The sequence below is a fragment of the Engystomops pustulosus genome, chromosome 9, assembly GCF_040894005.1.
Source record: "Engystomops pustulosus chromosome 9, aEngPut4.maternal, whole genome shotgun sequence".
Classification (NCBI taxonomy): domain Eukaryota; kingdom Metazoa; phylum Chordata; class Amphibia; order Anura; family Leptodactylidae; genus Engystomops; species Engystomops pustulosus.
This window is the reverse complement of record NC_092419.1, coordinates 108,897,474-108,913,193: the sequence shown is the minus strand read 5'-3', so window position 1 is coordinate 108,913,193 and position 15,720 is coordinate 108,897,474. Positions and strand designations below refer to the sequence as shown.

The window sequence follows — 15,720 nt, the reverse complement described above, 5'->3', positions numbered from 1 at the left end:
AGGGTCCAATGTACTGCTGCCATTCAGAGGCAGACAGAGAAGGAGAGCACTAACATGTTAAGGGTGCGTTCATACATGGCGCTAGCGTTGCATTTACAAACACCTTGGGCCTCAGCCCGATCGCATATACATGAAACACATGCAATCGGTAACCACCAACCAATTTCTTGTATTGTTTAAATGCAAGCCAAGCTGGTTACTGGAAACACATATGCCATCGGGCCTAATATTTCTTACAGCTGAGTGTTCCTTATAGACAATACTTTGGCTGCGTTTAGACATGGAGTTTGGATTGCGTTTTGAATTGCAATTGAAAGGATCCAACTCCAATCACACGCTGAGCTAAAATTGCGCTTCTATCATGCTGGAAACGCAATGGTAATGGTGAACACGGCATCAGCAGCACAAGTCTCTTATGTCCTGAGGATTTGTCACAAATGTATCACTGCAGGTTACATGTATGGGATATAACAGGATATAACAGGGACAAAACTTGTGAGAAGTTTCTGGTCATGAGAGGTAAAAGTAGCAGAACTGTTCCATTGACAATGATCAAATATGGCACCAGAACCAGTGTCCTGGTAATAAGTCCAATGCTCTGTATGTTTATAGGCCCCTCTACTTCTCATCATATCCAGTCACTTTGTTGCCATAGATGCACCACTGAGTGCTGGTATGTTGGGACAATGGCCGCCTCTAACCCCTGGTGACCTCACCCCACCTGGGGGCCCTTGTATTAGTAACAGGATGAATTATTAATGCAGACCACTCCTGTATAATTGCTTTAAATGGTCACTTTGCAGGATGGGTGCTGCCGTCCCTTTAAGGTGTGGCTGGCTGGGTGACAGCCGTGTGCCAGCAGCTGGTGACTAGGACAGACTGGAAGCGGCTAGCAGTGCAGGCAGCCAACAGATGGACAGCGGAGCCTGCTAATACATGCATGTGACCCCCCTCCTCCCTGGCACATAAAGGGCAGCAGCCAGCAGCATTGTCTATGAGCCCTGCAGGTCGGAGTGACCTCTCACATGTGCAGGACAGTCTCAGGACACAAACAAAAGTCTCCCGAGCCCCTGCAGACATGTCAAGAGCTACAGCGAGTAAATGGAGAACTCATTGAAGACGCCTTCCCCTCATTGTCCTCCTGAAGTTGGTTAAGTTCCTCCTGCAACTTTTTGGCCTCATTTTTGTTACCACTGATAGTTATTGGGGTTCTCCAGTCTTTTTACTTTTGAAAGAACTGCCCCGTCACCTCAGTGCCCATTTGATGTCCCATTTTGGCAGCCACATTTGACACCCAGATTTTCCCCAACCACCTTAAAGGAATCCTCAGTCACTGTTAAAGGGAAATAAAGATGAGACACTTATGTTCTAAACCCCTCCATTTTATTGCCCTTTAATAATGGAAACAATTAGAGCCGAAGACCTTCTTTAAGGCAGCACATTGAGGGCACATTGCTGGTTTTAGGAAAAGCTGGGTGATAGATTGGAAGAGCAGAGACATCATATATCAGTCTCAACGTGTACCGTAATAATAATCAGGTTGTTAGTGGAATATTACAGAATCACAGCGGATCACGAAATCATTTAATGGATTCCAAATTCAAGCTTAGAGCTGTCCAGACATACACTACAGGTCCTAGAACGCTGTGTGACCGATATTGGGGGATCCATTGTAGAAGGATGTTTGGGGGTGACCCCCAATGCAAGACAGATAACACATAATCCCTATCGGATATAACCTGCCACCTGCCATGTGATTGCAAAAACTCTGATTAAAGTTGCGTGTTCATGTTCTGATTTCTTGCTAGTAATAAGTTACATTAGATGTGATGGAAGCAGTGATATGCCGCCATCTTGGATCACATGACATGGTTTCATAGCCAAAGATGCGCTACAGCCCCAGTGTACCCTCTAAATTGTCTAAATTGTCTAAATGGTACAGAGTTGCTTAGAACAAAGTGGCATTATTATAGTCGCTGGTGTGAAAGTCCTTCTGAAATAATGCAATTATGCGCCTCTTCTTAATCTTAAGGGTGCGTCCACGCGTTCCGCTGGTGTTGCGTACATAACGCGACGCTAGCGCACAGGGGCTCGGGGCATGAGAAACGCATGCGATCGGGTCACGAATCGCATGCGTTTCCCGGGAAATGCATATGCGATTGGCCCGAGCCCTGCCCCCTGTGCGATAGTGTCACGTTATGAACGTGACGCTAGCGGAATTTGTGAACGCGCCCTAAAAGGGTGCAGTCACACTTTGCGTTTAAAAATGCATTGCAACAGCTGAAGAGAGATTTGCCTATTTAAACAGCTGTTAACACTTGTGTTTACAAAACTCAACCGTTAACACTGTGTTAATGCAATGTTAACACATGCGTTAACACAAGTGTTAACATTTGCATCTTGTAAACACAAGTATTAACAGCTGTTTAATTAGGCAAATCTAATTGCCTAATTAACCCTAATTAGAGTACCTGCACATTACTCATACATTACAAATTTCTTGGGGAAAGGTTTGGGAGAAGGAAAGAACCAAAAACAACAACAAATAAGGGAGGTTCGCTGTGGTCACATTCCAAAGGGTAATTGATTGGTGAATCCTTATTCGGTTATAGATGGTAACATTTACTGTTTGCTCGAGGATCTTGTCTTCTGGTGGGCCAGAATTTTTCCTAAGCACAGGTGGTGTTCATTTGGTTGGTAACTTTATTAATATCGGGAGATTCCTTCTCTTTTTAGTTAATGCTAATTTTGTCGACATTAGAAGATGTGCAGAACATGTCTTCTCTTCCCTTAGGAATGACTCCCATAAGAGAAGGGCTTGCTCCGGGGAGATTGTTAGGTCTTTCTTGGTAGCTTCATTGATGACAATAGATGTGGCTTTGGGGTAGTCTCATAATTCCTAATTTTTTAAACTCTTGGATGCGTTCACACGTGGCGTCCTACAAAGTAGCCAAACATTTAGTAATATGAAAATGTATACTTTTAAGACGCTTGTGTTTTGTTGCATGTGTCAGGGTGCCACATGTGAACGCACTGGGTGCAAAGAATTTTATCTAAGAAAATTATTTATTATATTCTTTGACTTAAAGTAATTTAAAAAATAATTAAAAAAAAATCATAAAAACCCCTTTTTCCCTGCTTCCCCTTACCTGCAGCATGCTCTGTAATACACTTCGCAGGCTTTCACACTCCCTCACATCACAACTTTCCCACTTTTTATCCCCTTTTCGTCTTGTTTGCTGATTCTATTAACCCCGCGTTGGTCTTTTTCCCCGGCCTCTTTCATATTAATGGGACTAGTGGGGATTAATAGTATTTTTTTGGGAAATGCGCAGTAACTAATGAAGTCGATAAGGCGGCTCCTTTGTGATCGTTGTGCGTTTTGCATGTGAAAGGGCCGGGGCTAAATCCTCTGCCATGGATATGCTCGCCGCAGAGGATTGTCCCCCGGATCAGGGGGTTAATGAACTGACAGACAAGTTTATATCCAGCAGCCGGCGCACAACATATGCAGCCGCACACAAAAACTGCAGCTTCATGAAAAAAAAACCCGACATGGATCGACTTAAACCCCAGGGATAAGTGGTGGAAATTAATCTCATTGAATAAGAAAGACGCCAAACAAAACTCCTTAAAATCATATTAAAAATCTATCAAAGACGACTTGTGGGGGGTGGGGAGGGTGCAAGACGCCCACAGCTCGTTGCACATTTACAGGGACAAAATGGAAATCACTGGAAACAGATTCCACCAATATTTAATTTCCCTCGCACCTCGGAGATGCTCTTCCCACAATTAAAGGAATATTTAAAAATTCCAAATAAAAACACATTAGAGTTTAAATTTTAAAGGGGAACTCCATAATTTCTAAAACAGAAGTGTAGTCCCCGCTGTTGCACATATATAGGGCCCTGGATGCAAGAACTTAGATGACGGCTGCCATTCCCTGACTCATGAAGTTGTTTTGGGGTACAGGTTCAGTTCTTTAGATTCACTAACAGAACCTGTCACCAAATCTGTGACATGGAGGCAAAGTTCAAGCACACAAGGCCTTCTTGCTCATATCAATCAGAGCTCAGCTACCATTTTTAAAATTGCTGTGGTAAAATGAAAGCTTAACTCTGATTGGTTACCATAGGCGACACAGCTTTACTTGTTGATATGGTTGAGGCCTAGTGTTTTCTGTGGTGTGAGTTAGAGAAAGGTTTGACTAAATTCACACACACGATATTTCACTATGTACAACGTTGTTGGACACGTCTCACGCTGTCCATCCTTAGGGAGGTTCCCTTCAATCATAGTCTTTGCTTGTGAGGCACCGGCTCAGTGAAATGTACAACAATGGATGGTAACGTGAGACACAGGAACCCCTCTGCCCAGCGACATCTTTATGAGCGCTCCTCTTTTATCCTCTCAGGGAGAAGACAATGAGAAGACGCCTGAAGTGACTCCCAGCCGCGCCACAAAGGGCTCCCACAGAGAGGGGCCACAGTCAGGTCTAGGATTACACAGGCTGCTACATCACAATACAGAGGAACAGAGGATAGACTGGACAGGGAGACCCCCTGCCAAATATACCACCATAATACTAATGACATCACTGCCATATACTATGACATCACAATACAGAGGCATGGAGGATAGACTGGACAGGCCCGACCAAATATACCACCCTAATACTAATGACATCGCTGCCATATACCATGACATCACAATACAGAGGCATAAGATCTGTATGTACTAAATTAGTAAAGATCTTAGATGCTGACATCTTAAAGACAGAACACTATAAAGAATGCAGAGTTCATAGGTGATGACATCATAATGTACACATTAATTATAGGTGATGACATCATAATGTACACACTCAATAGACATTATAAGCACTGACATCACACTGCCCGGCTGACTTGACATCATAACATAATCTTCCATATTGTTAATTTGTGTTCAGATTTTTCAGGCAGAAATGGGAGAAAAAAAAATCAGAACTCTATAATCAGAATTTTGGTTTAATAACAGAATTTTGTCCATTAAAAATAATTTTTTGCTCTGTGTACAGTCATATATGTCTATTATGTCCTTTCTGAGTACTGAAGCTCCGTGGAGACCTAGCCAATGCATTGTGCGTTTTACATGGACAGTAATGAGATGTGTCAATCTTCACTGTAGTTCTGTTATTCAGTTTATGAACCAGGAAGCTCAGGATGAACAGAGCCACTGACTGCATTTATGTATAAAACTGTGCAATAAAACCCAGATCTAAATGATAAGACAATTCTATTTTTTCTCTCTGTCACTCAGGATGTCTCATTATTGCCCGTCTTCATCTTCTTGGGTCTGGCAGGGAGTCCGCTGGAATATTCTGACGTCAGGAGATTGGAGAACTTCTGCTTCGTCGTCACCGTTTTGTGTCTGTCAGTCCTGGGAGAGAAGGAAAGCGCACAGGATCAGAGATGGCTCACATGGCAGCCCACCACTCCATCTGGTTCATACAGACAGGTGCTGTTATAGGGTGGTATTCACACAGAAGTCCCAATATATAGACAGATGGTGATATAGGGCGGTATTCACACTACAGTCCCTCATATACTGTAAGCAGGCAGATGTCTGCGTGGAGTTTCTTGGGGTGTTCTGTGTGAATACTGTCCTGTATTAGCACCTGCCTGCATGGGACCCTTCTGTGTGCTGATATAGGGCGATATTCACACAGAAGCCCCATATATATCGCATGCAGGCAGGTGCTTATATATAGTGCGGCAGAAACTTCACCAAAGGTCCTGAGACTAAGGGGCCATCACAGGACCAAAAGGCATGGGGGGTCCAACAGAAAAAAAAAAAAAGAGGGATTTTACCCCATTATCTCTCAGTCTCCCTTAGGTAGGGATGAAAAAACCTTTCCAGGATTTCATCTTTTATGTGAAATCTCATCCATTTAACCATAAAAATAATCATGTAACACAATGGGGCAGATTTATTTAACCGGTCCATTCGCGATCCAGTGGCGCGTTCTCTGCGGTGGATTCGGGTCTACCGGCGATTCACTAAGGCAGTTCCTCCGCCGTCCACCAGGTGTCGCTGCTGCGCTGAAGTTCCCCCGAGGCTCGCTGGAGTTCACGATGCTATACTTGGTGAAGGTAAGCGCGTGTCCAGCGACACTTTTTTTTTTTTTTAAATGCGGCGGTTTCTCCGAATCCGTTGGGTTTTCGTTCGACCACGCCCCAGATTTGCGTCGCGTGCATGCCGATGCGCCACAATCAGATCGCGTGCGCCAAAAACCCGGGGCAATTCAGGGAAAATCTGCGCAAATCGGGTAACATGTTGGGAAAACGCAAATCGGGCCCTTAGTAAATGACCCCCATTGAGTCAGATCTACTTGAGATGAGTCAACTTCAGTGGTTGCAGGGAGTGGGTCAATTCAGACACCACTATCTTCAGTTCCATGGCACCTAGAAACATGATGTTGGTGTCATATTAAAGATAAGAACCTCTCCTTTCAGATTGCAGGCTTGTAGTTTTGTGAGATACAGAGCCTGAGCTACAGACAGATAAGTGGGAATTGGATCTTTACCTGCAGCTCAAACTTTCAACTATATCCCACTGCCCTTATCTCCGGTTTTGTTAATCACAGAAGCACAAGCTGATGCGATCCGAAAGATGAGATTATTATCTTTTATATGGAAGCAGCAACATCTTTTTAGGTGCTATAAACCAAAAGATAGGGCTGTCTGAAATGAGCTCTAAACTTGACTCATCACAGGTAAAATCTGACTCTTCTTTTTTCATTCTCAAATGACTGAAGAGGATTTTATTTATAGGATAATGGATGTGATTTCACATAAAAGAGGGAATTCTAGAAACAACATTTCATCACCAGCCTGAGAGGCCAGGAGTTAAATGGGGTAAAATCTGGTGGGATTTGGCCTGGATGCCCAGTGGGGTTAGAATAAGGACCATGATGACAACCTGTGACTCTACAGCTGTTGTGAGACTACAACTCCCAGCAACTTGGCCGTATGCTGCTGGGTGACAAGGGATGAGGTGCGCTACCATCCTCATGGATGGTTCATGGCCGCAGTCACATGTGTTATACTTGTAATATGTTCTGTCTGGGAAAGCTGGGTTACCTCTTACATGTCTTTCACTGCTGCTACACAGCCACACAACTTTCCCAGAACCCCGATGTACAAACCTGCCGCATTATGTAGTAATACCTCCCCCTTAGCCGCTGCATTCAGAGAACCTTAGAAAGCTGAGTGACAGCTGCTTTACATGGAGCTTTTCCGGAGCCCTGATGGGCAGCTCTGATACAGCAGTGCAAGGGGTTGTAGTCCTTTGCGACACTCATGTAATGGTGGGTCGGTCCTAATAGGGTTATGTCTGATGATTGACAGGAGGAGCACAGGGCAGGTCATTGAATAGCGATTACCCCGCTGACATGTTAACGTGCTTGGACACGGAGTCTGGGAAGGACTTGGAGACCCCCTTTACACCGAGGGTGTGGGGTCCCACCGGAGCGGAGATCACAGTCATTAATAGGAAACCGGCCGCGCTTCTGCCCCCCTCACCCGCCATGACACCTTAGTCTTTTTTTAATTGGGGTCTTAAACTGGTTCCTATTCAGCCCTGACAGGGTATGAAATAAGCTTATTGCGGGGGTCCCGTTGAGCCGCCCTGATCTCATTGTGGTACGGCCTTCACGGTCAACCTGCTGCTCGGAGCACGAGACAATGATGCAGACGGAGGGGCGCATATTCACCGGTTTTGCCAAAATTTTGTCAGGAACAAAAAAGGAAACCATCTGTTTAATAAAATGATGGCGGAAAGTGGTCGCACTCTGCTCATGGGCTCCAGAGAGAGGATCACCCAGCTTTCCCACCACCCAGAATGACCAGTCTCTCTATTAATGCTACAATCTATGTGTACTGTGATAGATCTAGGAAAGTTTGTCCCTTAGAGGCACAGGTTGATAACTTCTAGTCACCCAGCTTTCCCAGAAGTAGACACAGGACACAGGTTACATTGTTGCAACCAAGTGAAATCCATCACAAGTGAAATCCCCTCCAATGATCTCTTAATGATCCTTTAGGGTCTGTAAATGGTCTTTTGTGCAGGGGATGGCGACACGTTCGTGCACCCCGGGAGCCGCTCTTGTTCTCACCGGCTGGGAAGTCCCCAGGGCTAATGAGTAAAATAGAGGGGAGCAGACCCCCGACATCTCGTCAGGATAATCATGTGACACGCCTCGGGCCGCCAGTCCCCGCGCTGCGCCTTGTAACCCGCTACTTATCTACTAATCACACTATTCTTCCCATAATAAAAGCTCTGGACAAATCCTTCTAGTCATGGGGGGGGGGGGGGGTGGGTGGAGGTCCGGGGGTCCGAAGCAGTTTTCCATCTGCCTAAAGAGTCAAAGGAATGAGACAATGGGTCCCAACTTTGTCTGTGGAATGGGGGGCTCCTAGTGCCATATTGCTTGATGAGAGCCTAGCAGCATCCATATGGCAGTCTCTATATGGGGGTCTGGGGACAGGAGGGGACACCATTCTTGTAGGAGTAAATCTGGGAGTAAACTAGAGGCATCTACTTACCTGACCTGCACCCCATCCCCCAATAAAGAGGGGCAACACTGCACTGAGGACCCCTGCTGGGGACTAAGTGTAATACACTTCAGATTACAGACTCCCGTAACAACAGCAGTGGTCTACAGATGTCTTGTATGTACAGTGATTGTGGACCAGATTTATTAAAGCCCCTGCACTAGTTGTAGGTCAGACTGTCCAGTGAAAACTGCTTACTCAGGTATTCAACGGAACACAAAATTCTGCACGGACATCGGGCGTCCGCTGCTCAGATGGATCAAGCAACAAATTTATCGTGAAGTGGCCAACAGAATGGTGTCGCACAAACCATGTTAAAGGTGCACCAAAAAAAAAATTGGTGAACTCTGTCGGGGCAGTGCAGGCTAAGTGCATCACAATTCATGACGCTGGAGCCCCCTGCACACTACACAGGCAAACTGCACATAGTACACATTGCACTGTTTTTGATAAATATAGGCCAATGACTCCTCAACCACCAGTAGAATAGTGAGTGCAGCTCTGGAGTATAATACAGGATGTAATAATATATTCAAAAGAAGAAAGAAGTATGCTGTAAGACCCAAATTCAAAATATAAACAAATTTATTTGTACCGTGGTACACCACAACACAAAAACACATATAAAAACAATTAAAAAGTGTGAAAAACACACAAACACAATCCAGCAGGAAGACCTAGCATATGGTGATGCTGGTCCTCCTGACAGCCACCAGCTCCCCCTACTCTCAGCGACCTCTCCTAACTACGTGTATATCATAACAGTATAAACTGAAAAATGATGGCAATACATAAAACCAAGATAGCAAAACCCAAACAAACAACTGTATGAAGGAATGGAGTACTCAATTGATAATAGAGCCAAATCGCTATTTTGAAAGTAAATAATATGAAAAAATGCTCATAGGTCAATGAGGGTATCTACCTGTCATGTAAAGGATCCAAACCAAGGAAAGGTAAGGGGAAGCTGGGGCACAAAGCCCCACGCGTATCGCCAACCAACTGGCTTCCTCAGTGGTGTACACAGTGACTGCACCAGCAGCAGAATAGTGAGTGCAGCTCTGGTGTATAATACAGGATGTAACTCAGGATCAGTACAGGATAAGTAATGTCATGTATGTACACAGTGACTGCACCAGCAGCAGAATAGTGAGTGCAGCTCTGGGGTATAATACAGGATGTAACTCAGGATCAGTACAGGATAAGTAATGTCATGTATGTACACAGTGACTGCACCAGCAGCAGAATAGTGAGTGCAGCTCTGGGGTATAATACAGGATGTAACTCAGGATCAGTACAGGATAAGTAATGTCATGTATGTACACAGTGACTGCACCAGCAGCAGAATAGTGAGTGCAGCTCTGGGGTATAATACAGGATGTAACTCAGGATCAGTACAGGATAAGTAATGTCATGTATGTACACAGTGACTGCACCAGCAGCAGAATAGTGAGTGCAGCTCTGAAGTATAATACAGGATGTAACTCAGGATCAGTACAGGATAAGTAATGTCATGTATGTACACAGTGACTGCACCAGCAGCAGAATAGTGAGTGCAGCTCTGAAGTATAATACAGGATGTAACTCAGGATCAGTACAGGATAAGTAATGTCATGTATGTACACAGTGACTGCACCAGCAGCAGAATAGTGAGTGCAGCTCTGGAGTATAATACAGGATGTAACACAGGATCAGTACAGGATAAGTAATGTCATGTATGTACACAGTGACTGCACCAGCAGCAGAATAGTGAGTGCAGCTCTGGAGTATAATACAGGATGTAACTCAGGATCAGTACAGGATAAGTAATGTCATGTATGTACACAGTGACTGCACCAGCAGCAGAATAGTGAGTGCAGCTCTGGGGTATAATACAGGATGTAACTCAGGATCAGTACAGGATAAGTAATGTCATGTATGTACACAGTGACTGCACCAGCAGAATAGTGAGTGCAGCTCTGGGGTATAATATAGGATGTAACTCAGGATCAGTACAGGATAAGTAATGTCATGTATGTACACAGTGACTGCACCAGCAGCAGAATAGTGAGTGCAGCTCTGGGGTATAATACAGGATGTAACTCAGGATCAGTACAGGATAAGTAATGTCATGTATGTACACCGTGACTGCACCAGCAGCAGAATAGTGAGTGCAGCTCTGAAGTATAATACAGGATGTAACTCAGGATCAGTACAGGATAAGTAATGTCATGTATGTACACAGTGACTGCACCAGCAGCAGAATAGTGAGTGCAGCTCTGGGGTATAATACAGGATGTAACTCAGGATCAGTACAGGATAAGTAATGTCATGTATGTACACAGTGACTGCACCAGCAGCAGAATAGTGAGTGCAGCTCTGGGGTATAATACAGGATGTAACTCAGGATCAGTACAGGATAAGTAATGTCATGTATATACACAGTGACTGCACCAGCAGCAGAATAGTGAGTGCAGCTCTGGGGTATAATACAGGATGTAACTCAGGATCAGTACAGGATAAGTAATGTCATGTATATAGACAGTGACTGCACCAGCAGCAGAATAGTGAGTGCAGCTCTGGGGTATAATACAGGATGTAACTCAGGATCAGTACAGGATAAGTAATGTCATGTATATAGACAGTGACTGCACCAGCAGCAGAATAGTGAGTGCAGCTCTGGGGTATAATACAGGATGTAACTCAGGATCAGTACAGGATAAGTAATGTCATGTATATAGACAGTGACTGCACCAGCAGCAGAATAGTGAGTGCAGCTCTGGGGTATAATACAGGATGTAACTCAGGATCAGTACAGGATAAGTAATGTCATGTATATAGACAGTGACTGCACCAGCAGCAGAATAGTGAGTGCAGCTCTGGGGTATAATACAGGATGTAACTCAGGATCAGTACAGGATAAGTAATGTCATGTATATAGACAGTGACTGCACCAGCAGCAGAATAGTGAGTGCAGCTCTGGGGTATAATACAGGATGTAACTCAGGATCAGTACAGGATAAGTAATGTCATGTATATAGACAGTGACTGCACCAGCAGCAGAATAGTGAGTGCAGCTTTTTTTTTGTTTTACCTTTTGAACGTTGCTCCCTTCTGCTTCTTGGGGTTTCCGGTCAGCTGCTGGCTCAGGCTGTGTGGGGCATCTCTCAAGCCAAAACTTTTGGCTATGTGACCCAGGTGTAGAGAACGGACATGGAAAATGTGCTTCAGGTCCTTGGGGTAGGTGGCATAGGAGCGAATGAAGGATTGCAGGGCTAAAGAGGACAATAAGACAATTCAGAAACAAGTTTATAAAACTTTGCCTTGATATTTATTTCCCATCAGGAGGGAAAGAAGATTTTCATATGCACTGAATACTGCCCCCTGCTGAGGATAGCAGGTATTGCAGAGAAGAGCGGGGGAAGGGATGCGACAACTGCTCTGCATCTATACCATAGGTCATAAAGTCAAAATAATCTGAAAAAGGAAAACATGAGGAACCTAGGACCATGTGATTATCCGGAGATAATTATGGGTTAATTGGTTCATTATAAATGATTAAGTTCGTCTGTCATCTGATACATGTAACGAGCAGCTGATCACACGTCTCTGCTGCTCCCGCACACATCCCTCTGCTGTACCTTTCTCCCCCGTCCATGATTAGATAGAGTGAAGCTTAGCAGCGGCTCAGGAGTAATCTCTCCCGTCACTGCTGGATATTGGCGTTTATGAACAGTAATGAAAGTAAAAAGTGTCATTTTGGAGAGTGATGGACGAGAGATCAGGAGGAATCACTGAGGAAGATATCACCAGAGGTGGACACCGCCAGAGGCTCCGAGGATCAAAGCTACCAGCCCCATCTATATATATACCCCTACTATCAGTGCCTATAGTAATAGCCAGACTATAATACTGCCCCCTATGTACAGGAATATAACTACTATAATCCTGTCCCCTATGTACAGGAATATAACTACTATAATACTGCCCCCTATGTACAGGAATATAACTACTATAATACTGCCCCCTATGTACAGGAATATAACTACTATAATACTGCCCCCTATGTACAGGAATATAACTACTATAATACTGCCCCCTATGTACAAGAATATAACTACTATAATACTGCCCCCTATGTACAGGAATATAACTACTATAATACTGCCCCCTATGTACAGGAATATAACTACTATAATACTGCCCCCTATGTACAGGAATATAACTACTATAATACTGCCCCCTATGTACAGGAATATAACTACTATAATACTGTCCCCTGTGTACAGGAATATAACTACTATAATACTGCCCCCTATGTACAAGAATATAACTACTATTATACTGCCCCCTATGTACAGGAATATAACTACTATAATACTGCCCCCTATGTACAGGAATATAACTACTATAATACTGCTCCCTATGTACAAGAATATAACTACTATAATACTGCCTCCTATGTACAAGAATATAACTACTATAATACTGCCTCCTATGTACAAGAATATAACTACTATAATACTGCCCCCTATGTACAGGAATATAACTACTATAATACTGCCTCCTATGTACAAGAATATAACTACTATAATACTGCCTCCTATGTACAAGAATATAACTACTATAATACTGCCCCCTATGTACAGGAATATAACTACTATAATACTTCCCCCTATGTACAAGAATATAACTACTATAATACTGCCCCCTATGTACAGGAATATAACTACTATAATACTGCCCCCTATGTACAAGAATATAACTACTATAATACTGCCCCCTATGTACAGGAATATAACTACTATAATACTGCCCCCTATGTACAGGAATATGACTACTATAATACTGCCCCCTATGTACAGGGATATAACTACTATAATACTTCCCCCTATGTACAAGAATATAACTACTATAATACTGCCCCCTATGTACAGGAATATAACTACTATAATACTGCCCCCTATGTACAAGAATATAACTACTATAATACTGCTCCCTATGTACAGGAATATAACTACTATAATACTGCTCCCTATGTACAAGAATATAACTACTATAATACTGCCTCCTATGTACAAGAATATAACTACTATAATACTGCCCCCTATGTACAGGAATATAACTACTATAATACTTCCCCCTATGTACAGGAATATAACTACTATAATACTGCCCGCTATGTACAGGAATATAACTACTATAATACTGCCCCCTATGTACAAGAATATAACTACTATAAAACTTCACCCTATGTACAAGAATATAACTACTATAATACTGCCCCTATGTACAGGGATATAACTACTATAATACTGCCCCTATGTACAAGAATATAACTACTATAATACTGCCCCCTATGTACAGGAATATAACTACTATAATACTGCCCCCTATGTACAGGAATATAACTACTATAATACTGCCCCCTATGTACAGGAATATAACTACTATAATACTGCCCCCTATGTACAAGAATATAACTACTATAATACTGCCCCCTATGTACAGGAATATAACTACTATAATACTGCCCCCTATGTACAGGAATATAACTACTATAATACTGCCCCCTATGTACAGGAATATAACTACTATAATACTGCCCCCTATGTACAGGAATATAACTACTATAATACTGCTCCCTATGTACAGGAATATAACTACTATAATACTGCCCCCTATGTACAGGAATATAACTACTATAATACTGCCCCCTATGTACAGGAATATAACTACTATAATACTGCCCCCTATGTACAGGAATATAACTACTATAATACTGTCCCCTGTGTACAGGAATATAACTACTATAATACTGCCCCCTATGTACAAGAATATAACTACTATTATACTGCCCCCTATGTACAGGAATATAACTACTATAATACTGCCCCCTATGTACAGGAATATAACTACTATAATACTGCTCCCTATGTACAAGAATATAACTACTATAATACTGCCTCCTATGTACAAGAATATAACTACTATAATACTGCCTCCTATGTACAAGAATATAACTACTATAATACTGCCTCCTATGTACAAGAATATAACTACTATAATACTGCCCCCTATGTACAGGAATATAACTACTATAATACTTCCCCCTATGTACAAGAATATAACTACTATAATACTGCCCCCTATGTACAGGAATATAACTACTATAATACTGCCCCCTATGTACAAGAATATAACTACTATAATACTGCCCCCTATGTACAGGAATATAACTACTATAATACTGCCCCCTATGTACAGGAATATGACTACTATAATACTGCCCCCTATGTACAGGGATATAACTACTATAATACTTCCCCCTATGTACAAGAATATAACTACTATAATACTGCCCCCTATGTACAGGAATATAACTACTATAATACTGCCCCCTATGTACAAGAATATAACTACTATAATACTGCTCCCTATGTACAGGAATATAACTACTATAATACTGCTCCCTATGTACAAGAATATAACTACTATAATACTGCCTCCTATGTACAAGAATATAACTACTATAATACTGCCCCCTATGTACAGGAATATAACTACTATAATACTTCCCCCTATGTACAGGAATATAACTACTATAATACTGCCCGCTATGTACAGGAATATAACTACTATAATACTGCCCCCTATGTACAAGAATATAACTACTATAAAACTTCACCCTATGTACAAGAATATAACTACTATAATACTGCCCCTATGTACAGGGATATAACTACTATAATACTGCCCCTATGTACAAGAATATAACTACTATAATACTGCCCCCTATGTACAGGAATATAACTACTATAATACTGCCCCCTATGTATAGGGATATAACTACTATAATACTGCCCCCTATGTACAGGAATATAACTACTATAATACTGCCCCCTATGTACAGGGATATAACTACTATAATACTGCCCCTATGTACAGGAATATAACTACTATAATACTGCCCCTATGTACAAGAATATAACTACTATAATACTGCCCCCTATGTACAAGAATATAACTACTATAATACTGCCCCCTATGTACAGGAATATAACTACTATAATACTGCCCTCTATGTACAGGAATATAACTACTATAATACTGCCCCCTATGTACAAGAATATAACTACTA

General features: G+C 42.5%; 1 protein-coding gene across 5 annotated transcripts in view; it reads right to left on the bottom strand.

Moving 5' to 3' along the window:
- Window positions 1-4,994: 4,994 nt before the first annotated feature.
- DDX31 (DEAD-box helicase 31) overlaps window positions 4,995-15,720 on the bottom strand; it is a 41,213-nt gene continuing 30,487 nt past the window's right edge. For all 5 annotated transcript variants that reach the window (XM_072125535.1, XM_072125536.1, XM_072125537.1 and 2 more), the window contains 2 exons: window positions 11,674-11,854; window positions 4,995-5,424 (listed from right to left, as the gene is read on the bottom strand). In XM_072125535.1, coding sequence (XP_071981636.1) covers window positions 5,301-5,424; window positions 11,674-11,854 — 305 coding nt within the window. In that variant the 3' untranslated portion in view covers window positions 4,995-5,300. The remainder of the gene's footprint in view (window positions 5,425-11,673; window positions 11,855-15,720) is intronic.